A 27,460-nucleotide genomic window follows, 5' to 3' on the forward strand; every position below is an offset into this window, starting at 1 on the left:
TTGTAGGGAATTTTTTATCATTTATTCACAAACTGGTACATACCGGGCCGTGCAGAATTATTTACCAATTTTTGTTCAGAACATATCGCGGACAATAATGACATTTGAATGACTTGAGAAACAATTTATTCATACATTTTTAGAATAATAAAATAGTTTGTGATCAAATATAATCAATGTAGCCACCATTTGACTCAATGCCACTGGTCAGGCTACGTCTGAAGCTGCCACAGACTTGCTGGATGTAATCGGCGTCCATGGAGGGCCAGGCCTTGTTGACAGCAGCCTTTAAGACATTTATGTTCTTGTGTCGTTTTTTGCAGGCCTTGGTCTCCACGTGCGCTTACATAGGGAAGTCTAGTGGGTTCAGATCTGGGCTCTGAGGGGGCCAGTAGTCCTTGGCCAAAGGTTCATGTTGTCCTTGAGCCACTCCTGAGCTTTCTTGGAAGCGTGGGCGGGTGCTCCATCTTGTTGAAAAACCCAAGGAGAGTTGCCGACTATGGATTTGATCCATGGAAGGACCTGGGACGCCAGAATCTTCACATAATCCTCCGCTGTTAATCTGAGCCAGTGGGGAACCATACCGGATTCATGGCCTTCCCGTTGGATCTCCAAACATCTCCAAAGCTCACAACACGGTCATTTTGCCTGTTGAAAACAGGATCCACCGTATAAGTTTTCTCATCTGAAAAAATGATGATGCGTCCAAATGAGCTCTTGATATCATTCAAGATTTTCTTGGCACGCTCAAGTCTGACTTCTCACTGACGTTCAGTTAGCAAAGGGCGTTCAATGCGCCTCAGGGACTTTCCTCCAGCCCTTTTCAATGCCCTTGAAACAGTTGATCTCGACGTTCCCATCTTTTTGGGCATGTAGACAACGGACCTGTTGGGAGTCCTCATGAACACAGCCTTTACTTGCCTTGTTGAGACAGATGGGGTTCCTGCCAGCCCCAGGGGAATGCTTGAGATCACCCCCAGCCTCCAAGCGCTTGGAAACATTGTAAATTGTCTTCAACGAGGCCCCAACCTATTCCTTAATGTTGTTATGAGGCACTCCCGCTCGGAGGAGGGCTGCAATTTCGATCCTCTTTGTTTCCTGATTGGACATGGTCTCACGTGTGGAAGTTGTTACGCTCTCACAGGAAGGATTTTTGTTTATTTTAACAGTAAAAATACGAAACAAACACATTGGTTGCCACAAAACCCTTTAAAAAGTATATTTACATCATCGGTATATTCAGTAAAAAAGTGAATGAAATTGTTTTTTTTGTTTTTTTAACTTTTTACCAGTCCTATAATAAATGACAGATATTAATGCCAAAAACATATTAACAAAATTTTAAATTTCGTCCGAAAATAATTTCAAATCTTCGTTGTCGTTGTTTTTCTAAGTTTCGTGCATCCATCTATCACAGTGGTTCCCGACCTGTGGGGTGTGACCCAAACTGGGATTGTCTGACAATTTGAATGGGGTCGACTAAAGCCTTCAACAAGGTTCTTGTATGATACCAAATTTCCTTGTGTTCCTAGTATTAATAATGATATTATCTAATTATAATAGTAGACTAATTAAAATTTATTGCTTAAAATTTCAGATTGCCCATGAGAAATCGAGAGACAAGTATTAGGAAAAAAAAAATATTGTAAGGAATTTATTTTATAGTTGAAGCAGGAATTTGAATTAATTGACCGAATCGATGAACCCTGACAAAATGAAATGCAATTTTGACGCTTAACATTCTATCTTTGCAGGTACGGTTGTCCAGTATTTTAAGAACAAAGCTGATTGTGTAAATAAAACCGCTTGATTTTGGCGCAAATACCAATAGGAAAAAATGGAACTCATTGAAGCTTGATATTTGGTGGCTTTCAGAATGACCTAAGTTAAGAAACCTCGCACCTTTGACGAGGAGTTACTGCTCCAGCAATTTAAGACATTGTTCGAGTTAAGTTTGAAACTGAATAATTCTGAAAGCCACCAAATATCAAGCTTCAATGAGTTCCATTTTTTCCTAATACTTGTCTCTCGATTTCTCATGGGCAATCTGAAATTTTAAGCAATAAATTTTAATTAGTCTACTATTATAATTAGATAATATCCTTATCTAATAACATCGTCACTTGTTAGCTCCAAAAATACAGTGAAGGGGAATCATCTCAACTGATTTTGTTTCTTCGGGGTCACTACGACTTGGTAAACGTTGTCATCAAAAAGTGTGGGAACCACTGACCAAAATCCAATGCTATAACTAAGCTCTGAAATAAATCCACAAATACATAAAATTAAAAATACAATAGATAATTGATAAAACAAAGATATATTTCACAATAGACGCACAGATAAAGCTAATTACAATTAGTAGAAAATATAAATTTCTTACAAACATGTTCAATTAATTATAACTATTTGATCGTAATTAATCCAAAATATTTAAAAAATTCAATAATTAAAATACAAACATGATTATACTTAGAAAAATCCTTATTTTTACCACCATTTCATGGTCTGAGGTACAAATAAAACATGATAATAGTAGATCACTCACGTGTCTTTCATAATATCAAAGTTTGAATTGAGAATATTTAAATTAATATCAAGAAATAATTAGTCCTTATTTTGTAAGCAGAGAAGATACATGACTAAAAAAGGAACAAACAAATAAATCAGTCCGTGAATCGTAATCAAAATTAATCTTCAGATTATATCTTAAAGAATAGTATGGGGACTGACTAAATAAAAATGACAAATACTAAAATGAAAGGAGCAAAATATGATCAATATTAAGCTCAGATACTGAAATTCACAGGAAAGACGATTCTTATATTATAAAAAGTAACATTCGACGTATGTTGATTTCAATAAAAAGATAATTAATATTAATAAAATCTTGATTCGTTGATGAAGAAAAACTTGAGATTATTTAAAATCGATAATAATATTAGCGAGGAGAATTGTGTCACATTGCAATTAAAAAACTGGGATTTCTTGCCAAGGAGTTTCTAGATTTTCATCTTCTAGAGTGAGTATCATCATAAAATGAAAAAACAGTCCGGCCGCAGAGAGGAAATGCCAGAGATCATGATTATCAAAAAAAGATGCCAGACAGGGTTTATTCATTTCTCTAGACTCTGCTGGACTCTTGGCAGAATCCTTCAGTTCCATCACAAAAAAGGAGACTGATGAAAAAAGGCAAATATTCATACAAAAGAAGTAAATGAGGCATCTCCAGCTAAGGGCCTCACTCAAACGCCCCTTTGAGAAACGATAAAAGAGCTTCATGCATATGTAGTATCCCACATAGAGTCCCATATTGATCATAAGGATTGATAATAGATATTTGGATACTCCAGGCTTCCGTTTGAATGCAAAATACACGGCCAAAAGGATGTTAACGGATATGATAACAAGAGAGGCAAAAAACTTTCCTTTCCGCACCGGAACTAGTTCTTGCATTTCTGGTCCCTTTTTTTCATAGTAGCAGTTTTTTAGTATGGTCTTCCAGGGTTGAATAAATTGGGACATCATTCCATTGTAGTACGTCTGGACAACAAAAAATATGACAACCGTGATATAGCTAGAAAGAAATAAAATCCAAAAAGCCGTATTCGATAAATATATTCCAACCACTTCAAAGACCAATGCTCCACCAATGACTGCGAAAACAATGTATGCATTGGCAGTGATATCAGGATGTCTAAATTGAAAGACCTTCAAAAAGACAAGAACAGCCAAAACATACATAAAAGTCGTATCAAATTGAAAATTTTCTGCTGTGGGACAGATATGGTAGCATCCACTCAAGACACCTTCCATACTCAGTGCACCTCCCATCGCCAAAAAAACTCCATATTGCTCAGGAATACCCCTTTTGTTTTTAGCAGAGTCTTCCATATATATATTGTATCTTAGCCGTCGGATTGATACAATTAATATAAACATCAAGCCAGATATGATGTACCCAATGTTGCTAAAAACGTGGCCATAGTCTTTCAGATAAGCCCATTGGACTTTACAAAGATAATTGTAGTAGCAAATGTTTTCGTCCCCACTTTTATCAGATAATTTTTCATAGTTTTTGACTAATTGAAAAACTGGAAGGGAATAGAAAATACCCATGAGGAAAATGATCCAGACATAAAGAGATGACTTCATATGTAGAGTATGAGGGAAACGATCATAGTCACACGTAATTGCCAAGTCTTTTAGAGTTAAATCCTTTTGATTCCTAATTTTTTGAACCTCTTCCTTATCGATGATCACAATTTCCATAAATTTCATGGGATGCAAATCTGCAGTTGACGTCGAGCGATTCACTTTATTTAAATTACTAGAATCGGGTGAGGGAATTGAATCAACGAAATCAAAACTTCTTTTTTCTTCCATTTCTCCATCTTCAACCGTTATTTTTTTGTGTCCCTGTTTCTTGGGTCGAATTTTAACTGCAACTTTACCCTCCATCGGCATTGAGCTACACAATGTAATAGCAAGTCCAATTCCATAAACAAAAAGATATGCAAAAAAGATTGCAATACTTGTACCTAATGGATAGTAGTCTTCTTCATAAATAGTAAGAGTTACGTGTTTCAAGGTTCCTTCAGTTGGGAGTTCTTCAAAATTGGAGGAAGCACCCGAAATACAAATCTCAGGACTTCGTTTAGTGATTAATATGATATAGAACCCATCTTGATATTTTTCATCAGATGTCCGAATATCAATGGCAGCAAGTCCTAAAAAGGCTTGCCATTTGGCACGAAACACCATACTGGACTCTACATCATGAAAAGGACAAGAAAAAGGTTGTATTCCGAGTAAGCCACAATCTGAGACATTTGACCGAACAACCACCGTAACGTGACGATCCTCTCCTTTCCATTTTGGTGGAGTAACAAATTTTCTCACAATGGGGGATCCACTCGAGACGGATGCGGATACTTCTCTCTCAATCTGAAAAAAATTACCAAACACAATTGAACAAAATATCCTCCAAGAAATAAATAATATGTAGCCTCTAACCTTCAAACTAATATCTTCAATAGAAGCCCTCAAGTTAAACGACACATCTGTTGAATTGAAAGTGCTCACAGTAATTAGTAAAAGTTTATCCGTTTCTGAATAACATACGTATCGTGTGATTCTAGATCCGGGATCATTTCTCCATATAAGAGACTTACTCGTAGTGTGTCTTACAGACACATCTAAAACACCATCTGCTGTGTAAGTACTGATCTTAGGAACTAAACTTGAGGAGGAGAATGAGAGATCGAGTTGAATCGTCACTTCTGAGGTTTCTTCATTGAGTATTTCAGACTCTAATTCAAAGTCGTTATTCTCAGACAGACTTCCCTCTATGCGACGCCCACTTCCATGAGCTCCAGTTATAAGGAGACACACGGTCAACACAGAAGATGCGATCATTATTGTTATAAGAAGAGGGTCTGACTCCAACCGTCCATAATTATATGAATGACTATCTCGCTCGTATGTGTTTCCCTCTTGTTTTGAAACAAGGAACCAGAGATTTTATTTTTCTATTTTTGGGAGCAGCTCCCTCCAAATATCAAAACTAGGTTATGTAAACTACAAACATTTTAAATGTTCCGTTCTTATATGATGCATCGCTCAAACCATGATTGAAAATATTACATAATGAAGGAAATTCCTTATTATGCCCTCTGCAATTTAAATTATTATTAATCTCTTGTACCTAATTACACTCTGATAAAGAATAAGTTTGTTCTTAATAAAGAACATATTTCCGAGGGCGTTTATATTCCTCAATATGAATGCATAATGTTTTCAGTAATTCGTCCATCTTATCCTTTATATGAATCACATCAATACTATTTCCACAGTAGTATGACGTTAGAAAAATAATGAATGTGCAAAATTCTCTTTAATAAATAAATTGCAAAAGGAAATACCCATGGAGTCCTATGAATTGTTATTATAATATCTCTATTTTTGAAGCTAATCTCAAGGAGCTATTTTTATCAAATATACATAAAAAGAAAATAAAAATGTAATTGAATTTAAATTTTTATTAATGAAGAATGATATATAATCAAGTTTCCTCCTTTTTCTTCAGTGATTAGAAAATACAGAAATACAATAAAAGTATACTGTGAGTGTATTTATTGTATTTTATTATCATAAAACTCAAATGTTAGGCAGTGAACCCTCGTTATTCGCGGTTGATACAGATAGCCAACAGGACCTGCCGCGTAGGAATGTAACCCCCACTGGAAGTACTAATTAACGAGCTTTAATGTTATTTGAGCACAGCAGGTCCATTCAAATAATTATTTTATGATATTTCTGTATTCAGCCTTCATCTTCACTAGAGTTGTTTGAGTAATTATTTATTCGGTCAAGTCTATTCCAGTTTTAGGATCGGTGCTTAGGACTGTATATCCTTCGGACTGTCAGTATTAGAACTAATTTAAAAAAGAAGAAATAAAGTTGAATTACGTCATCAAGGACTGAATTTTCTAAGTTTTTAGGTCGGATTAGTACTGGACTGGACCAAGACTGAACTAGACGGGATATCCTGTCTAGTTCAGTCTTCAGTTCTAAATAAGGACTGAAACGACACTAATCAACACAACATCCTTACTCCAGACAATTGATGAAATCATTACCAAACTTGAAAATGAATAGCAATTATCTTACAAAGACACCAAAATTAACGTGGTCACTCTCACAATTTGTAGAATTTTCGGAAGAAGATCATCATAGCTTCCATGAAGTTTCATTAAATTAGCTGCGAGATGAATGAAATAAACACAAAATCCACTTCGTATATCTAGCAATGATTTAGAGATAAATTACTCCAATGTCAATCCTCAACTATAGTCCGAGTCCAACAAGTACTTTCAATTATAACTTCACAACAAATCGTCAAGGTTACCTCTCCGTATTTCACGCACTAATGTTTGCTCTAATATTTATATTTTATCTCCTCACAGAGAGCAACTATAAAAAGCTTTACTTTTAAGAACAGTAAGAGACAAGCTCTTTCTGATTTATATGGATATATTATATAGAGATGTGAAAATACAAGCATTTTGAAGCGTGGGATATACAAATTGTTGTACAAGTTATGATATCTCAGTTTTTACGTGTACAATTGTATTGTCACACGCTTAAAAATATGCACATTTTTACATTATAAATAGAATGCAATTGGTCTCATTGATGTTGTAATGACGAACCACGTCGGTAAATGACTTTCTACCCTTGAACATAGCATAAAGACTTGCTTTTTCTAAGTGTCATAATCTTGTGCCCCTTTGACGAGTCTTTGGCAGATGTAGGATGAATAATGCTTACATTCATAGGGATAATGGATCAAACAAATTAATTATAAATTCTAATAGGTTAATATAATATTGATTTGGCAAAATTGCTCTTTTATTATTATTTTTTTCCATTTTCAACCTGAATTGGATTTTTTTTACTTATCAAAACTGTCATCATTATTCTTGAAGAGAGACTAATAAGTATAAAATTATCCCTAGTGTCTGAGAAAAAAAATAAACACTGAGGGTATGTTGTGTAGGTATAAATGTAGGTCCTTGTTGGACTCGGAATATAATTTAGGATCGAAATCCGAGTCATTCCGATCTACCAGATACTGAGTGGAATTTGTATTAATTTCCTTCATCTGCTAGTAGCTGATTTAATGAAACGTCATGTCAGCTAAGCCACTCTCCTCCAAAATCATGTTTAAAATTGTCAAGGTACCACTTTAATTTTTCGGTTTCTTTTTTTAAACATACAAGTAGTTTATATTATTTGAATATATGGAAATGCTCGTCGAAATATTAACCGTTTATAGCCCATTTGTGAATAATTGATAAAAACCACGGTCTATGCCGGTTGCAAAATGATTAAGTCGTTTACATAGACCATTTTATGTGCATGTTCACTGTTACAAAAATATACAAATACAACAATTGAATTGTACGTAACGGAGAAATACTATAATAAGTTAATCTTCTTAGAAGAATGATTATTTTTTTATTTCAAAAATAAAACCGCTAATGAGCAGTGAGTGAGCGGGAGTTGACTGTATTACTATAAGTATAACGAAGTACAAGGTTGCTGCTGAAATACTTTTTCACTCATCATTTGTCAGGTTTGTATTCCATATATTGATGATGATGATTATAATTGACACGTTCCTGTACCTTGCAGGTAATATTTCACAAGTCATTATTTTTGTAAAATATATATAAATGTAGTAGTATATAATATGTAGTTATTTTCAGGAAATTGCAGACTATTTTAAACAAATTATAGTTATTTATTATTATCATCAGGTCGGCAAAAATTATAAGAAAACTAGTGATGTGACGATTCCAAAAAATAAATCCAGATCTCAATTCCGATTCATTAATATTTTAAATAATGGTTAGAAAATAGAATTTTGCCATCAGGGGCGTCCACGGATTATATTGAGGGGGGCTAGGTTTAAAAAAAAAAAAAAAAAATTGAAAAATTAAATTTCATATATAAAATTTTTTGAATTTTTTTTTCAAATGTACAATTTGATATATAAGTTTTTTTCAACAATCTACAATTATTCACACAAATTAAATTTCTTGTATAAAATTTTTGAAAAAAAAAAAAATCAAATATTAAATTTTTGCGAGAAAAATTTAAAAAATACTTCGCTATTCATAGGAAGTTAAATTTTTTGGAAAAAAATTTTAAAAACTTAAATTTTAAATTTTCTTGTAACAAGCAAAAAAATCCTAAATTTTGGAAGGTGTTATGATGATCCCCCTGTTCTAATCTGTTATGGCTCAAGTGACCCTTTCTCCCGACCTTAATAAAGTAATAGTATTCAGTAAAGTATTTTTTGAAAAAAAAGAAAAATTTGGAGGAATTGAAAAAAAAGCTACCTTTATGGAAACGACAAACAAAGAATGATAACTTTCGCAAACTTTCCTTATTGGACGACTGTGTTAGTAAGATCGAAAAGGTGGCTATAATTTGAGACATTTCAGTACCTGAAGAGCTGAAGCAAGCAATGTCTCTTGAGAGATACTTCCCCACCACCGATTCCTACCTAGCACGGTTGAGACAAATTTTCTCGTTTATTGTTGCGGCAGCAGACGTCAACGATGAATATCTTTATGAACTAGAGCCAGCTTCAACAGCAACTCTTAGAACAACAACGTTGTCAGAGAGTTTTGGTGTCACCAAATCGTACCTTATCCCCTTATTTCAAAGGAAGCCCTGGAGATACTCATACCGTTTCTAACAACATATCTTTGTGAGAAATCCTTTTCGAGGATTGTCAACATACGAACGAAGAAAAGGAACAGACTGTTGCAATAACGATATGACAGTGGTACTTGGCACATTTCTGAACTTGTGTCTGAAAGGAAAGAGCAAAATATTTGCAGGAAATATTCATTTAGTTATGTTTTTGTGTGAAATTCATCGGTTTTCTGTATGGAATGAAATACTGAAATAAACGTTCCTTGAAATAATGAACACTGCAAAAGAGGGAGAGAATGGCAATAGACCATGCAAAATTATACGGATAACTAAGGATATAAGCCCATTCTGGGAAAAAAATGAAGCAATTATTGGGGAATTAACACAAAAAGTTTTTGAAAGAATGGAATGGCGAAACTAGTTTTAGAGAATAGCACATTGGCATATATATCAAATACGTCAATCAAAAGGAAGATATCGTTTTAAAAATTTGAAAAAAATTAAATTTTAGGTCTATAGCTATGGATATTTTAAACATTTCTCATAAAAAAATAATTTTCTGTGAATAACTAAAGTTTTTTGAATTTTTTTTTTCAAAATTTTTTATTTTCTGTGAAAAATTGTTTATTTTTGAAACTTTTTTCCCAAATATTTAATATTTGAAATTTAATTTTTCCCCAAAAATTTAATTTTAACTTAATAGCTATGGATTTTTACTTTTTTTTCTGTTAATAACTATAGATTTTGGAAAAAAAATTCCAAAAAATATTTTATTTTGTGAATAGTTTTTTTGAGTTTATTTCGCAAAAAAATGATCCCCACCCCCGGAAAAAAAAAATCTTGCTGATGCTCCTGATGGCTCACCTAAATCTTTAAAATCAGTCACTTACAACCTTATCATTTTGAATTGTAAAATGTGTATATTTTTTAATTTGCACCCGGTATCTTCTTAGCAAATCAGTAAGGAGTGTCACGACAAGAGATAGTAACTGATGTGGGTGCTAATCTTACTTAAATTCATAAGGAAGAAGATTAATATTTTATTTCTTATTACAATACAAAATGAACATCCATAATGTTCATAGTAATAATCATTTTAATCTAGAAGTCTATGATAAAAGTGAATCATCATTGTTTTTGGTCAGGAGCGTCCGCAAGTGGTGGGCTGGAGGCCTGTAGCTTTTTAATGTTATTTGTAAGATTAATCCTGGTTAGTAAGGACATGTAGGCTGGATTTGCTCCAATGGGGATCCTCCATTTTACTCTGAGTCCATGCTTTTAATTAGATGTTCCCTTCTTATAATTAAACAATAATGATAAGAGCTTTTTTAAATAATAAAACCCTTTTCTGATTGTCAACAACTCCCACTTTCTAGGACATATTTTATGTACCACTGTATCATAAATGTATTACGATTTATTCACGTAACAATTTATCTCGATGTTGCAGTTGGCAATGGGGACTTTGTCTAATAGTTTCAAAAATAACTCCGAGCAATGCCGGGGAACTCCCCTAGTACCAAATATCTAGTACTCAAGTCTGGACTTTGACTCGAAAATGGAGGCCTTGTATACATATTTTTCAGCTGGCAAAATAGAATAATATTACAAGGTTCGAGCAGGTTAATATTTTCTTGAGAAATTGTAATTCCATGCACATGTTCATTCTTCAAATATATTAAGAACTTTGAGCATACATAAATATGAGAATCGTGACAATTATATTTTACAATTATTGTGATTAAGTAATTATCTTTGTTCAGGGATGTATTCCATTCAAAAGTCTTGCGTGAGTTTAGATTCCTGTCTTTGTTAAGCTTTTATCTTGATTTGAACAATTGATTGTGTAAAGGAAAATAGAGGGATAAAAGTCCAAAAAGTACTTTTTTGTTTTTGTTTTGTTATTTACAATCAACTCAAATGACGTTTTCTTTAACAAATAATAAAAATAAGATGAAAGAACTTTTCAATAGAGGCATAAAAGAAGTTAGGCTGGGAGTAAGACCTACCTTTTTTCTTCTTCCAAGAATGGAACAACGTATTTAAATTAGTGTTGAGATGACTTGAGTCGACTCGTTAAGGATCAACTTGCGTCAATAAATTAGAAGTGGAAAAACGAGAGGGAAAATGCACACTGGTCATTCATTAATTGTATAGCGGCAGTAGCCGGCATTGCCCGGAGTCATTAGGCGTCGACTAAAATGTACATTTTCTTTAATAATATATAAATTACCCCAACAAATCCTCACTGCTACTCTCCGTTTTTCAAAAGCACACTCACACGTAGCTTATTACACAGTACTTAGACGTAATCTCCTCAAGGATATAGATATACTAATAACAGCTTGATTTGAGGAGCAATAAAGTCATTTTGATCGTTAATAAACTTCCTCTAAAGTCACATACATTTTTAAAAATTTTATATAAAGTACTTCTTGCTTTTTTTTCTTTTTCAATATGAGTTGAACTAAACGAATGCGAGATTTAATTTATTTTATACAGGGCTCCATCCATATATGAAATACTTCTTTTTTTTCATTTATACTGTATGGGTATATGATATAAAGGAGGGATCACTATATACAGAGCACCCTGCCACTGTTATTCATACATACAGATAAACTTTGCTGTATAAATAGAGAAGAAATACAATGAAGTACCTACTTTGTGTATTACTTTCTTTTTCGATGTACTAATGCAGTGATTTTGACATTTTTACTTTGTGGAAAATTAGTGGTAGTGCCTGGCACTGCCCAAAGTTATTAACCGTCGACGAATAGACAACCTTTGTATAATAATATTGATTTCCTTTATTAATATAGAAGAAATCCTTAGTAGTAGTTCTCAACATTTTTTATGAGCACATTGACGCGGTAATTACACAATACTTAGATGTTCTCTCCTCAAGAATGAAATAATAATGATTCAAGCTTGAGAGTATAAAAAAACAATTTTCAGGTTGTCAACTACAAAAACCTCACACTCGAAAAGTGCTTAAGATTTACTGCATCTTACCTGGGAATCTTTTTTGAAGTCATTAAGTATAATTCCTTCTTTAGGAACGACTGACATGTACATTGAGTTCAAGTGAATAATTTATCCCGAGTGCGTTGTCCCTTGAGCTACGTTGTTCCTCTATTATTATTTTTTTCGAATTTGAAAATCGACTCCTAATATGAGTGTAATGGATAAATCATTGTTTCAATTCGAGTTGATAATTGTTTGAGTCCACACAGCATTATTTTTAAGTCAAAAATAGAAACAACATTCCTTAAATTAGGTAGAACCAACCTTAATAATCCATTCTCTACTGTGATAAACCATTTTTACTACACTTATTTCGCATAACGATGTGAATAATGCTACTTTATAAATTGCCAATTGGTATGTAAATGAATAGATCAATAAACTCTTTATTCTATGCTCAATGAAGCTTGCGTACCTTTTGTCCAATATCACTGAACAATTTGAATTTTAATTTCATTTTGAAAATCATTGTATAGGAAGGTGCATTTCGTTCGATTGATAATGTACAAAATCAATGGTGGACACATTACTTAATATATTGATAGTTGAATGGTTTTAATTGATGTACTTATAGACAATTCAATTTTAATTTTAAGTCACTTTAAATTCAAGTGGAGTTGCTACTACCGTACTATAGTCTCCAATTATACCAGTGATGGAACAATTCTAAGAAAATTCTAATAAAAAGTTCTGATTGAATAGACCTATTAAATGATAAGTGTCTCTGTCTAATAATCAAACTTTAACTGAACATGCAAAATGTGGCTTAAAAGTTCTTATTTCCTTTGGAAAAACTGGATTTTATTGGGGTTTCTTAGCCTTGGTTCTATATTTGGGATTTCGTAAAGGAGCTTAAGAGGGAATGCCTCCATTCATCCTTCTAAGTTTGTTTGCTAGAAGCTAAAACCTCTAAAGTCTCACTGTTTCAAATGTATAGAAAAAAATATATCCCTTGCATTAGCCATAATTAAACTTGATATAGCCAAAATACCATATATTTTAAAGAAGACGGACTTGATTCAACCAACACAATAGAACATAAATGTTAAGAGGATCAGTAAAATTTTATCCATTTCGTCTCCATTGTAGACCTCTTCAGAAATAATACCATAACAATATTTTTAAATTTTCAAACTTTCACACCAAAATAAAAACATTAAAGTTGATAACTTTAAATATTTAAAGTCATACATATAAGTACATTAACATATTAATTATAAAACATCGAAATATACTCCGTTTATATGCGGTGGAACAATGATTTGATGGTTGGATTGTAAAAGGTCGATAATGAGATGGTTCGATCCAAATTATTTATGAGAACCATTACGGTTTCGCAGCATTAGAGTTTTTGACAATGGATTGGGAGTTATGTGTTTTCTCTTCTACAATGCCAAACATTTATCAATGTTGGGATCTTCATGAAAATGGTCAGAGTCGAAGTAAGGAGGTCGAAAACTTTAAAGAAGATAGGCATATATTGTTCAATCAGTTCGTCATTGGGTATAAAACTCTGGTTTCGTTGTACTTAAATAATCCTCTTACATGGTACCCTGAAGATAATTTCATATCATTATCGATAGAATTCATCGGCCTCAGCAAGATTTACGAATTATCTACGAAAAAGCTAATACTATGAGAGGCAAGTTTGGCTTAACAGACACAAGAAGCGGAGTTCATAGTTCGGACTCTGTGGAAAACCCTTCCCCATAAATTTCATTCTTTTTTCCAAACTTTGTTTTCGAAAATTGTGATCGTTTTACTGAGGGGGATAGTCTTTTATTAGATGTTGACAATTTTGTTCATACTCCAGTATTCAAATAGTATTCAATCATTTATTTTTTGAAGGTTAATGTGAAAAAACACATCTTCGTCCCTTAAAATTCAAAATGTCTTAGGCTCAATTGCATCCTCTACACAAGGTCAGAAGGCCATGCAAACTCTGTTGAAATGTTCAACACACATGACCATACACTCCTACTCAATGGAGGCCTTCAGCTCAACAGTATTTATGTTACAGGCCTTCCAGCCCCATATGCAAGTGGGTTAAGATCTGGCTATGAAGGAGGCCACAATGTCCTGTTTTGATTGGATTGAACCCAATAAATAAAGACCAACACAATGCAATATTTCACGTTCTTTACACTATTTCACAACTTATTCTTTGTTTACTTACCTAAAACAATCTCTAGTTATTTGCCCTAAAAGTGCTCTTTTGTACCTGTAGATAGACTGATGTTACATCAGTACCAATGAGTCTAAAGGTAAGCTGGCATATTACAATGATGATACACGTCGAGAAACGTTTGGTATGATCCAAGATATGAGAGACCATGGATTACAAGAACAAAAGTTGTGTTCTATTGGTGCCTTCTCTGTTTTCAAGCATATTTTAAGCATAAATTATTTTACCACGATATTTTATAAAATTATAAGACTAATATCAAAAACTCTTATGGTCGTTTCCTTATTGTTGATGGAAATATTTTTTTATGAATACTTCAGAAAAATAGTCATAATAATAAGAATAGGAAAATCAAAAAATGCCACCTTATTTTCCAGCGACCGATTCCCGAAAAATCCCTCGATTATGCAATTCCAATTAATCGTCTCATCACCAATTTATACACTTCACATTATGTTCCTTAATCAGTTTTTACTGGCTGACCAGAGCTATCCCTGCTATAAATGAACATTTTATTCTTTCTGTATATATATTTAATCCAGACTAAACAAGGTATTGCTCTAAGAATAGGATATAATAATATGATGTCTAAAGGAAACTGCTTCATAATTGCTTCATGCATCAAGTGATCACTAATATTTTCATTACCGGTTGCGTAATGGAAATGAGAAACTTATAAAAGAGATTAATAAGAATAACACAAGAAAGGAGTTGATGATTCCTTCAATCAGCTGCCAAGCTGTCTAAATTGACCCCCTCCCAAAAAATATATCACAATCAATCACAATGACAAGAGACAACCGAATCAAAGTTGCTGCTGAACTTTGCGCTGAACAAACACTAAGAAAGATTTAAAACTTGACTAAAGCAAACAGGCAGACTATTTACAACGTCAAAAAGGCCATTAATGACTGCATTTATATCGAGATTAAGCCTACACCTTGATAGCTTCAGTATCAATTATGAGCAAGGGATTTGTTACTTCCATTGGACTGGATATGTCACTGGTCTGGTTCAAAACAAGTTATAGACTACAAACCATCTACGTCGACATGTTGAGCAGTAAGATGATTACCTGAGTCAGGGACCAGATCCAGACGGAAATGTGGTACTTCAACTAGATGAACCACCAGAAAACAAGGCAAAGATTACGTAGTCCTTTCATAGACTAACATTCCGTTTTGTCCGCAAACACCTCCGTACTTTCCAGATGTCAACCCGCTTTTCCTTCTGGTCGTCTGTTGATACCAGGGCCTGACAGAGAAGGGCATCGAATCTTGAAACTCTCAAGGCTTTGGTTGATGTGCATTGGAACTCCATGGGCCCCAATAGCATTATTATTATTACCCCTCAGAGATTCCAGCGGCGCATCGAGGCAATTATCAAAGTAGATGGCAGATACATTGAAGATTAGAAATGGCAACAAATGTATATCTAAGATACACACCTCTATGAAACTATGAAAATCAGCGTTTAGTGAAAGAAGTTTTGCTGGGACTTTCTGGGATGTCCCGTCGTCTGATAGGCCACGTACAGCTCGCAGCTTAAAAAATCGATTCGCTACTGCTCTCAACAACTTGGCTTGTCGTATGCCACAACCTGGAGCATTTTGAAGAAAGTTTTGGGGTTAAAGGCATACAAAATACAGCTCGTGCAAGAATTGAAGCCACCGGACCTGCGTTTGCGTCGTGTGTTCAGTGAATGGGCTCTTGAACGTATCCAAGAAAATACGTTTTTTCCGCGCCAAATTTTGTTCAGTGATGAGGTCCATTTCTGGTTCAATGACTCTTTTTTCTTTGGGGCTACGTAAAAGCAAAAGTCTATGTAGATAAACCAGCGACGATTGAAGCATTGGAAACAAATATTGAGCGAGTTATTTGTGAGATTCCGGGCACAATGCTCGAACGCGTCATCAAAAATTGGCGCGAAAGAATGGCCCATTTAAAGGCCATTTCCAGTCTACATATGAATGGGATTATTTTCTAGAAATAATTGTAAAGGATTGTTTTTTCGGTTCATAATAAAGTTTTGACCATTATATAATATTTTATGTGTTTTATTTCTACAATCCAAAAACCGCTCGTTTTGAATCACCCTTTAGTTCTGTTAATGTAGCTTCCCTATTTTCTGATATAAAACTAGTTAAAAGTTCAGATTCAACTGTCTAGTTTTCAAATACGCTCCCAGTATGTCGATCGTATGAAATTGAGCGTTTTTAACTCCAGACATGAATATCCGGATTTCCTTTAATATTAAAAGGAAATAAGTTAACCCTGATTAAAATATATGAGTTAATATTATGAATAATTAACTAATACAAAATCCAGGTTCATTCAAATTTGTTATTGCAATGTATATCACGAGATACATATCCGTCCATATAACGTTCCTAGTCCAATAATGTGATACTTGCAAATATGGTCGTACATGACTCATGAGCCTTGACTTCAAATTTGAAGAAATATAGCATTTCTTCACTCATTTAATAATAAAAAAATGGTGCTTATAATTATATCTGAATAAAACCGGTTATTTGTTTCGAATTAGTGTTTGGCACGATTTTTTTTTAATTTGATTAAACTAATCAACAATAAAAGTAGTTAATTTAAATTAAATTAGACCATTTACAGGAAAGACCTTGAACCTTCCAGCTTCATATATAGTTAAAACCTATGATTAGTGATGAAAATCAACATGATATCCCTGATAATTTAAGGCCCGTTGTGAAGGATACCAGCTTAAATGTCATGACATCCCATTAGATCAGCATTGAAGAGGGGGAGAAGGGGGAAAAAACAAGAAAAAATTCAAGAATTACTTCGATGTCGTTCCTCAACTCTATTATGAGTTCAACAAGGGCTTTTAAATCTACAAATCTTCAAGGTCACTCTCCGCCTTTTATCAACACACATAAATGTTCAATCAGGTTTGGAATATAATTGAATGTAGTAGGACAGGAAGTTCACTACTCAGGAGTTAAATAATAATAACAACAGTTGAGGAAAAGACAATTAATTCTTTAGTTCGGGAAAAGGGGAGCTATAAAATACACTGGATTTTCACCCCTGTCTATGATGCAAGAATTATAAACTCTAAGTAAAAAATTTGATGAAAATGTCCCATAAATAAAAAAAAGTATGGATCTTGAAATCAAGAACAAACAATCTCAAATCATAAATGTTTACTAAAAAAGGAAATATCAAGTAAAAATATGCACTTTATCACTTTCAATAAAAGTGTATATCATATATTATACATCAACGACAAAAAAAAGTGGGTTTAATCTTCCTACTTCGAAAATATAATATTAACAATTATTTGTTACAACTAGTCAAATAATCGACTTAATCTATTTATTAAATGTGAATGTGAGTGTGTGTATTTATCTTTCAATCACAGACAAAGCAATGGATGGATTTTCTGGAAATTTTTCATGCAGGTTCATAAGACTCCAGAAATGGTTCTTGTTAACTTTTTTTTTTTGGTCTTTGTAGCTTCAAATAACATTTTTTTAGTACTTTAGCGCTACAATCTGTGGGCTGGAGTGCATTTTGGATTTTGGAAGGGTTCTTTGATTCTTAGGGAAGTGGCGGTTGAAGAATTTAACAGCTCCTGGGACGATCAGCCCACAACCATTGGGCAGAGTGTATTTTAGCATATTAAAAGGGGTTTTTTAGTGATAAGAAATGCAGTGGTACTGCAGTTTCAAATGCCTTGAGGCCCAGTACTTCACAAGTTAGTCTGAGAGCCGGGATGTATTTTAGGATATTAGGAGGTTTCTTGCTAGTTAGGGAAGGGACTGCGGAGAAATATAACTTTCATGGGGCACAGAAGTTCACCTATATAGATCGTGGACTGGGGTATATTATAAAATATTAGAAGTGTTCCCTACTGCCTAAAAACACAACAGCACCAGAGTTTAAACTGTATTTGGGACCAGCACTTCACCAGTGAAACCTTCAAGACGGGGTATATTTTGGGATATTAAGGGGATTTCTTGATACTTAGGGAAGCAGCGGTGGATAAATTTAACTCGACTTGAGCCCAGGAGCTTACCTACAGAACCCATAAGCGGGGGCGTATTAGAAGGGTTCCTTGGTGCCTAGAATTGTGGGACCAGTAGAATTTAACCTGTATTTTGGCCCAGTACTTTAACTTTACAGCCAGAGGGCCAGGTGTATTTTAAATTTTAGAAGTGCTCTTCGATCCTCAGGGAAGCGGCGTTGGAAGTATTTATCCTGCCTCAGGGACCAGCCGCTCCTATAGACAACCCTTGGTGTGGTGTGTATTCTACCTTACTAAACAGGGTTCTTGGTGCTTAGAAATGCTGTGGCGGTGAAGTTGAAACAACCTTGAGGCCCAGTACTTCACCTGTACAACCTGAGAGCTGTGGTTTATTTTGAGATATAAGGAGGTTCTTTGCTAATCAGGGAAGGGGCGGCTGAGAAATTTAACTTGCTTCCAGATCAGCAGTTTACCTGCACATGCCGGGGGCTGGTGTGTACTATAGAGTATTAGAAGGGTTCCTTGGCGACTAGAAACACGGCGCCGGTAGAGTATAGGCTGTACTTTGGCCCAGCACTTCACCTATACAACCTAAGAACTGGGGTGTATTTCGGTATATTACAAGGTTTTTTTGATGCTCAGGGTAGCAGCTGCGAGACTGTGAGCTGGCATCTGACCAAGATAAAGCAACTACTGCCTCATTGCGTGAGAGAAGCGTACCTACAGAGTGGCTATAAATTAGTATACTCATAAAACTAACATAAGAATAATTCTTAAAACTATACGATCTTTTTTTTTTTTTTTATTTATATTAAGCAGCAGATTTCATAATTAACTTTAAATTCTCAATACCCTGGGAATGCCTACTCTAGTTATATTTAATTTCCAAACACATTTATGAAAATAATTCACTTCCCAAAAATCAGTGCGACCATCTATCATACTTTGATTTTTATAGTTAATAAATTAAATAATATTTGACTTTGGAAGAAAGGTTAAACTCCATTAAAAAAAACTTTCTGTGATCCTCTACATTTCCAAACTATTGCACATATATAATCAAGACCATTGAACAAAATTTAATCAAATATTTTATTTCTGCAGACTCATCATTTTGAAAATCCCAAAGAATTCCAAATGATATTTAAAAAAATAATTACTATAATCCTTGATCAAATCGCATGGTTTAATGCTCAAGTAAATCAGTCATGTATTGTTTATATTTGTATACAGGGAAGACATTTTTTTTTTTTGCAGTAAAAGTTGGACAATTCAAACCCGGATATCTCAAACCTACAGGCTTCCCACGGCGTTATCCCACGTCCCAATTTACACGGGATATTAGTATACAACAAAAGTCTTATCCCATCTAGTGCAAGAATGTCAGATCCATACTATTGTTATCCGTGAAGTTATTTGCATCGAAAGAATTTTGCAAATTTACTGTTAACTAAATAAATTTAAAAAATCATTTTTTGTATATTAGAAATTCAAGCAATTACTGATTTTCATAAAACGCAAAAGCTAAATTGCAATAGGCTTTTAATAATAAAATATTTCGCTAAACTATTTTTTGGTAATATTTATTTTCGACGGCAAACGTACATTCCTCACTAGTCCAATGTATGAGAGCGACTGATTTTATTTTCAAGACAACCTAAAAAAAATCGCTTTTAGAGCAAAACCATGCTTCCCCCGCTACTACTTATATAGCTCCACAAAGTATTATACAATTGTGATGTAAATCTTTTGGTTTTAACTTTAGGTAATTATCCCTTTTTTTAAACTACCCAGTCTCTCTTACTTAAAAAGGTTATTTATTATATTTTTCACTTCTCAAACAGTAATGCGAGTCATCTGACTTCTACTAAATATTGTTAAGTGATTGAGGGTTGACTGTATGTGTACGAAAATATGCAACGATTTCGTTAAATCTGGAATCCTTTTATGTACTTAAATTGACATGAGATTCAATCAAATTAAATAAGTGCAATTTTATATATATATTAATTGAGTGGGAAACAATTCATTTATATAGATCGATTAGGCACATATTTATTAGTGTCGAGACGGATTTTTATCGGTTCGGTCTTAAGTAATATTTTGTAGGTAAGTTGTTCCCTACTTGGGGCATCGTCACAAAATACCATGGCTTATATATTCATTTTGAGAGAGGCCCATAAGACTTAGGAAGGATTATAACTTCAACTCAATAATTCCCCCTAGACCAGTGTATATTTTTTAACTCTGTTTGTTGCTTATGATTTATGCAATTTTCATCTGTGTTTGATTGATTAAGACAACTTTAAAAAAAAAAGTGTTTTTGAGCTCCTAGCGACGACATCATGAACTTCAAAGCCCCCATCATTTCGCTTCATATGGAAGATAAGTGCTATAGGGACCTTGAAAGACCTCAATGTGTCCAAGGCATTAGTCCACTACACAATCAAGTGGTAGAAGGAGATTGGGAGTGTCGGTGACAGTCCCAGGAATGGTCGTACGATCTCTATGAAGGCACACAGGTTCATGAAGGCAATGAGATCGAAGATCAACCGTACTCAGAAGTAATTATTTTGTAAAAAAAATCAGGCTGATTGCAATTGTGTAAAAAGATGTTTCGAGAACTAAATATTTGTGAACTTTCTTGGCTGTTAAAGTTGTCCTAAGACTTATGGATGAGCCTGTGTATGTTAACATGGTGAAACACATATTAAGACAATTCATACTATGACAATAAATGTAACAGTTCCTTTAAGTCACTCAACACAACTTCTGGGACAGTATTGAACATGTTTGGTTGCGGTAATATTTTGACCGCGAACCAAAATTTTTCTTCTCCCCATTATTTCTATTTTAAGCGAGTTTTTCCAAATAGATTGGCCAAATCTGGTAGCCTTTGGAAGATTTTTTTTTTTTTTTGCATAGGGGATATATTTTTGTTTAAATAGTAAAAAAAACTCTGCAATGGTGGTCAAGGCTGCTGAGTGGAAGTCAAAGAAGTTTGAGGAGAGGCCATTCTTAACTCAAAACCATCAACAGTTCTATATGGAGCCCTGTAATAGTTTTCTTAAAGGCCTCAAAAATAAATGCGATGTCATGATTTTCTTCTCCAATGAAGAATGTACGCAATGTATAGTTAATTCAACAATAAATAATATATCACTCGTGATCGCAATATATGGCAATTTCTTTTGCAAAAGAAGGAATTAATATATAAAATAATGAGTGAAGTAAAAAGTTTTATAGTATCAGATCCTTGCTCTTCGTGGATCTTGGACCATGCATTGCTCAAAGTACATTATAGTTAAAGATATTTGCCAATATACAATGATATCGGTCCAGAGCGAAGTTACACCAAATTAGTTAAAAATTATATGGTTCTCAGGCCCGTCTAGGATTTCCAGATCAAAGCCCAGCTCTAATACTTATACATATGTTGCTTTTAAATGTATCAATTTAAACCAAAAAATAATCTAAAAATAAAAATGGTTATTTTGGAATAATCGTCGATAAAAGACGCAGATAAAATAGAAGCTTGTATATACATAATTAGTCTTACCATTGTTGTTTAATTGAAGATTTTAATGAAAATAATAATCTTAATTACATATTATAACCATAACTGAAGAAACACTTCAGGGATTGAAAGACCGATTCGTGAGAAAAAAAAGTGATATCTACGGTATAATCAAAGTACAAAGGTACTCAAATACTCAACGTTCAAATAGGTGTAAAACAGTGAAACCTTACTTAGCAAACAAAGAAACCATGAATAATGTCCTTAAGGTAGACTATTTGAACCTTGATACCTTTTCACTCCAAAGAAACAAGAAAAATAAACCAAAATCAGTGGTTTATTCCCCAATTCTTCTTTCTAACATTGGAGTTTTTATGGAATTGTTCACAAATTCACCGAAGCTGTTTAGAATTCAACCAATCAAAATTAAGAATACTCTTAATTATTAATGTAGCTGTCCTTAGTGGCAATGATGTCTTGTAGGCGACCTCAGAAGGGCAGTCATCCACTGCGGAAGCAGTCCTCTGTTATGGCGTCGAAGTCCTGGCTGATAGTGGCTTTGAGGGCCCTGGTGTTTGGATGACGGATACTGCAGGCCTTCCCCTAGACAGGAACCCAAAAGATGCAGTCGAGAGGGTTGGCATCAGGGCTATAGGGGGGGGGATTGCCAAAAATAGTTTAAAAGAACTGAATAGACTCATTCAAAAGAGTCTAAAGTGGCCTCTACACCCTCACAAGGTTCTTTCCGCTTACTTTTTTATTGCTGTTCCGGCAGTCTGGTGTGAACCCCGAGATCTCTTGCATCGGCCCCCATGGACTTGTGGGAATTGGTGTGGTCCTCTGGGTCTAGTTTGGCCTTTTCGAAAGAGCCCTTCTTCCTCTCCAACGTTTCTGACTTGCTAAAGGCGTAGACTGTGCTCCTGAAACTGCTTAAAATGTACGAAAGGAAACTCCTCGATCACGTTCATGTCATTTTCTCGACTTGTATTTAAGATATAATTAATGCAATAAACACATAACTTTCATTTATTATTGAATTAGTAAGGGTTCAGTTTTAAATAGACCACCCGGTAGTGAAGTAACACTGTGATAAACCCAGTGGTGAAACAAAAACCTGAAGATCAATATTTAGTAGTAAAAGTAGTGGTATATATGTACACTTTTTTTTTGTCCGCTAGAGGGGTTAATTTTAAGTGAATCTACAAGGTGAATTTAAAAAATTGTACTCGTCATCATGGAAATGATCAAATAACATCATATATAGTATCATAAAAGGGACATTTCGAGGGGAGGATTGAAATAACCAAGGAATCATCTACTCAAGTTAACAGGTGAGTTTACGCACTTGAATTATATGTTTGAGGTAGACCAATTAATCTAAGAATTAGTTTGTATTAGATGGCTTCTTTTTTTGGTTAAAAAAAGAATTCTGTTTAATCATTTGATTTTTGAAAATAATCAAGCTTTTTTTCTATAGTCTAATTTCTTAAATTTCTAAACCAAAGTAGATTATTTTAAATTTTTCCAACAACTGCTGTCGCACTTGTAATATTACTGAGTTCGACAGAGAAATTTTCTGCGATGATAAGTAGCAAAACCAAAACCTTAATGACTTTTTATTATAAAAGTATAATGAAAAATTATATTTAAAAATCTTGAGCAATCAATCTTTGCAAGAATTATACAATATGGCCGCCTCCAGCCTCAATCACAGCCTCACACAAAATCAGAACTTGGTACAGGTTGTCACAATATAATCGGCAGAAATATTGGTCATTGCTTCTTAATTCTGGCTTTGAGCTCTTGCACCATTTTGTTTGATGTCTTCCCAACCTTACTCTGTAAGACACTCCCCAGACTGAAGTCGAGGGGATTGAGATCAGGAGTGGAAGAGGGCCAGAAGTTCTTGTCCCAGAAGTAAGCAAAATGCTCCTTGCAAAAGTTTTGTCTCTTCGAGGCCGTATGGCCGGGGGCACCGTCATTGGTGCATATATAGTTGTACTCAGAATAGTTAACCTTCAGCCAGGCTAAGATTTTCCACCTCAGGCCCTTAAAGTAGGCCTCAGTAATAATTTTCCCATTGGGCTTGAAGAAGAAGGGGTCCATTTTCTTCCCATCAGAGGCCATGACTCCCAATCAGATTGTTTGGGAGGATGTTTTGTCCTCAAGGTGCCCTGTACTTCCTCAGGTGATGCTGCTATAAATTTGTCATTTCTACGGTTCAAAACCTGGTCTACTTTGAAGATCTTCTTATTTGAGAAGATCTTGTATTTTGTATTGAATTTTGGTGTATCTAAGTGGAACTAACTCCGGATAATAGGGACAAAGGTATAAAGTGTTGCAACCTGAGCCTCAAATAATAAGAAATGCCGGTATATTAAAAAAAAATGAAACCAAAAATTAATGTGGCCACCCTGACAATTTGAAGAATGTTTGGGACTAGAAAACCTCTCATGAAGTTTCACAAATTAGCATCGAGTAACCATGAGATAAAAAATATATTAACAAAAAAAAAAAAAACACTTTGTATCAAACAAGGACATAGACAAAAATTACTTCGATGTCGATCCTCAATGGCACTCCGAGTCCAACAAACACTTACATTTATAACTCTACCACAAATTCAGCAAGAAGTTTTATATGTAGCATCGAGCGTGTCATATTAAAAAAGAAAAGTATACATGTTTACAATTGTGTAATAACGCTCAGTCAAATGAATGAAATCTTGCAGGCGTTTAGGTCAACTCGTATTTTACATTTATATGTATATATTTCTATAAAATATAAGTTGGGGACTCATTTTTAAGAACGAGTGTGTGTAGCTTAAGCTCGGATAAAAAAGTACATTATAACAACTAATCAATGTGACTACTTTAGATGAGGTTTAGCAACGAGGGAGTTTAGCTATAGCTTAGTCAAGTTGGCACTCTATATACTAAAGTACTCCCAGGCTGTTCACTTTACATTAAAAACAATATCAAGCTGTTATTATTATAATTTCATTCTTGAGGAGAGAACATCTAAGTACTGAGTAATTACATATGAGTATTCTCATGAAAAACGAAGAGTAAAACTGAGTTCTTCTGAGGGAGTTATCTTCTTGCGTATTAAAGTATAAATTTCCTGTTTGTCGACACCTAATAACTATTTGATCTAACTTATAACAATATAGCTTCGAGTGGCTGTAGGTAAATTGTGTACGTTCATCGATGCCTAATAATTGAGGGCAATGTTGGGTACTACTGCAAGTATGAAAAGAAATACCGATTGCCCCCTTCCCTGTAAAAAATATCAAACCCCACCTATGCGTTTAAGAGGTCAATTTTACGATAGAAAAACAAATAGTAAAGGTTTTTTGTTTTTTTTAGGCACTGTCTTCTTTTTTACAAGTTCATGCTCAACGAAATGTAATTTTGTAACATATATAATTTATGAAAAAATACTTGCAAAATATCAAAGACAAAGAAAGTTTTTTATTATAAATTGATGTTGCAATTAGGCTCATTTATTACCTGTTTCATAGTATTGTTGCAGTAATGATTCAGTCATTAATACATAATAATTAATCAGAGTGACCTTCATATAATTATGATTAATGGTTAATTAAGAAGTAATTGTTCTTCCATTCTTTATAAAATCCATACGACTGAAAAATAGAAACAATGCATGGATTTAAGTAACTAATTTTATACTCTAAATTACGTTTAAAATCTTGCAACGTCAAGTCTCAAGTTTTTAAATCTCAAATACAAATTCAGTGAAATTCCATCTGAAAAATTAAAGAAACATAATTTTAAAAGAAAATCAAGCTTGAATTGAATAAAGACAAGTTTTAAATTTGACATGTCCTATATTAAGTAGTGTTGTATTCAAGACAACCTTACCCATAGACAGAAACATCAATAGAAAAAAGGGGGGCACTTTGTATAATTTAAGACATATTAATTATTGAAGCAAAGTTTGTCTGTATGTATAAAAACAGTCACTTCGTGGGCTGTATATAGTATTTATATCATGCACATGATTTGATCTAAGAAAATACAATGTAGAAGTATTTATGAAATATTGCAGACCTGCTCTATTTCGTATTTTTCAAGTGATTCCATTTTGAAATATTCTCTACTCGTCGTGAATAGATTACTTTATTGTTTCGATCCTGGTATCTCATTCGCTAGGTAAGAGTCCCCTCTACTCTTTTATGATGTCTGTTAGTTATCCACGGATGAATTCTCGATCTTTCTTTTACGAGGGATGACGTCATGAAATTGGCATTGAAATTGGGAAAAATATGATGATAATGTTGACTATTTAAAAGTACATCCCCATAAAAAATGGCATCACGACAAAATGGAATAAAAATCCTTGGAGATGTAAAATTTTTAAACAGATATTTTTTAAATTATATATTGAATATTTTTCTATAATATAAGTTATGATATTCCTCATCACAATGTATCATGAATAAGTTATAAGGGTCTAAATAAGAGTGACATTTTTCATCATTTCTCACCCTAAAAATAAAATACAACGTTCAAAACACTGATTTGAAAAAAATAAGCAGAAAATTCGACAGTTTTATACAGTGTAATTGTTGGTGTGTGTGAGGTAACATTGTGAATCATATGAATGAATCACTTTAATTTGTATGTTTATTTTCTTAACCTTTTTTTTAGGAAAGGTTGGGAGATACCATACATATTGTTGCTGCGTGAGGAAATGCAAACATTTTTCAAAAATACCTATATCTATACCTAAGTAAATTTAATGAATAGAAGATAAAAATGACCGTTTACAAGGGAAACCCAATTACATAATTATGTTATAAGTCCTATAAAATAACAATTAATATTAATTAGTCATTAAAAAACAACTTACCCTTAAGGATAATAAACTGTTGAATGCAGATTAAATGCATAAAGTCTTTGTTATAGAGCAAAACTACTTGGTACATCATAATACATTTTAGATAGGGATGCAAGACGCTGTTTTAAAGATACTTTGACCTCCATGAAGAACTTTTTCAATTACACTCAAGGTTAAAAGAAGTTACATGATGATAAATGTCTTGTAATTAATTCGTTCAAAACAAAAAAAACAAACTGAAAAATACTTATTATCTATTAAAAAAATAAAGATAAAAATACTATCAACCTTTATCTTTACAGAAAATAATTTTTTAGCGATAATACTGTGTGTAAATTTAATTATGATAAGCTCTATGTACAGGGTTCGGAAGCAAAACGTGGACTGAATGACTCATTTAGAAAAAAGTCAATAATTTGGATTTTTTTTTTTTACAAGACTTTGTGAACATGCTCACTTAATACGACAGCTCTCAGCAGCAATCACAGCCTCCACACGGTGGCGGGAAGCCTTGAAGGAGTTGATGATGAACTTCTCGGACAAGTTGTACAACTCCTTCACAATGGCGGCCTTCAGGGAGTCCACGTTTGGGTGAGATGTCTGGTTAGTCTCCCTCTCCAAAGTGTCCTATA

The 27,460-nt window shown here is 33.8% G+C and overlaps 1 protein-coding gene and 1 long non-coding RNA gene across 2 annotated transcripts; both read right to left on the reverse strand.

Annotated features, from left to right (window-relative positions):
- Nucleotides 1-109: 109 nt before the first annotated feature.
- LOC121114523 (uncharacterized) lies at nucleotides 110-27,060 on the reverse strand. Its single transcript, XR_005863279.2, has 2 exons — nucleotides 26,841-27,060; nucleotides 110-2,258 (listed from the first exon to the last, which is right to left on the reverse strand). It is a non-coding gene; the product is annotated as an uncharacterized lncRNA (long non-coding RNA).
- Nucleotides 2,302-5,690, reverse strand: LOC121114522 (SID1 transmembrane family member 2). Its single transcript, XM_040708516.2, has 2 exons — nucleotides 5,017-5,690; nucleotides 2,302-4,947 (listed from the first exon to the last, which is right to left on the reverse strand). The coding sequence occupies exons 1-2, from the start codon at nucleotides 5,416-5,418 to the stop codon at nucleotides 2,971-2,973; spliced, it is 2,379 nt and encodes a 792-aa protein (XP_040564450.1). The 5' UTR covers nucleotides 5,419-5,690; the 3' UTR covers nucleotides 2,302-2,970.
- Nucleotides 27,061-27,460: the final 400 nt, after the last annotated feature.

The sequence above is a fragment of the Lepeophtheirus salmonis genome, chromosome 3, assembly GCF_016086655.4.
Source record: "Lepeophtheirus salmonis chromosome 3, UVic_Lsal_1.4, whole genome shotgun sequence".
NCBI classification, from domain to species: Eukaryota; Metazoa; Arthropoda; class Copepoda; order Siphonostomatoida; family Caligidae; genus Lepeophtheirus; species Lepeophtheirus salmonis.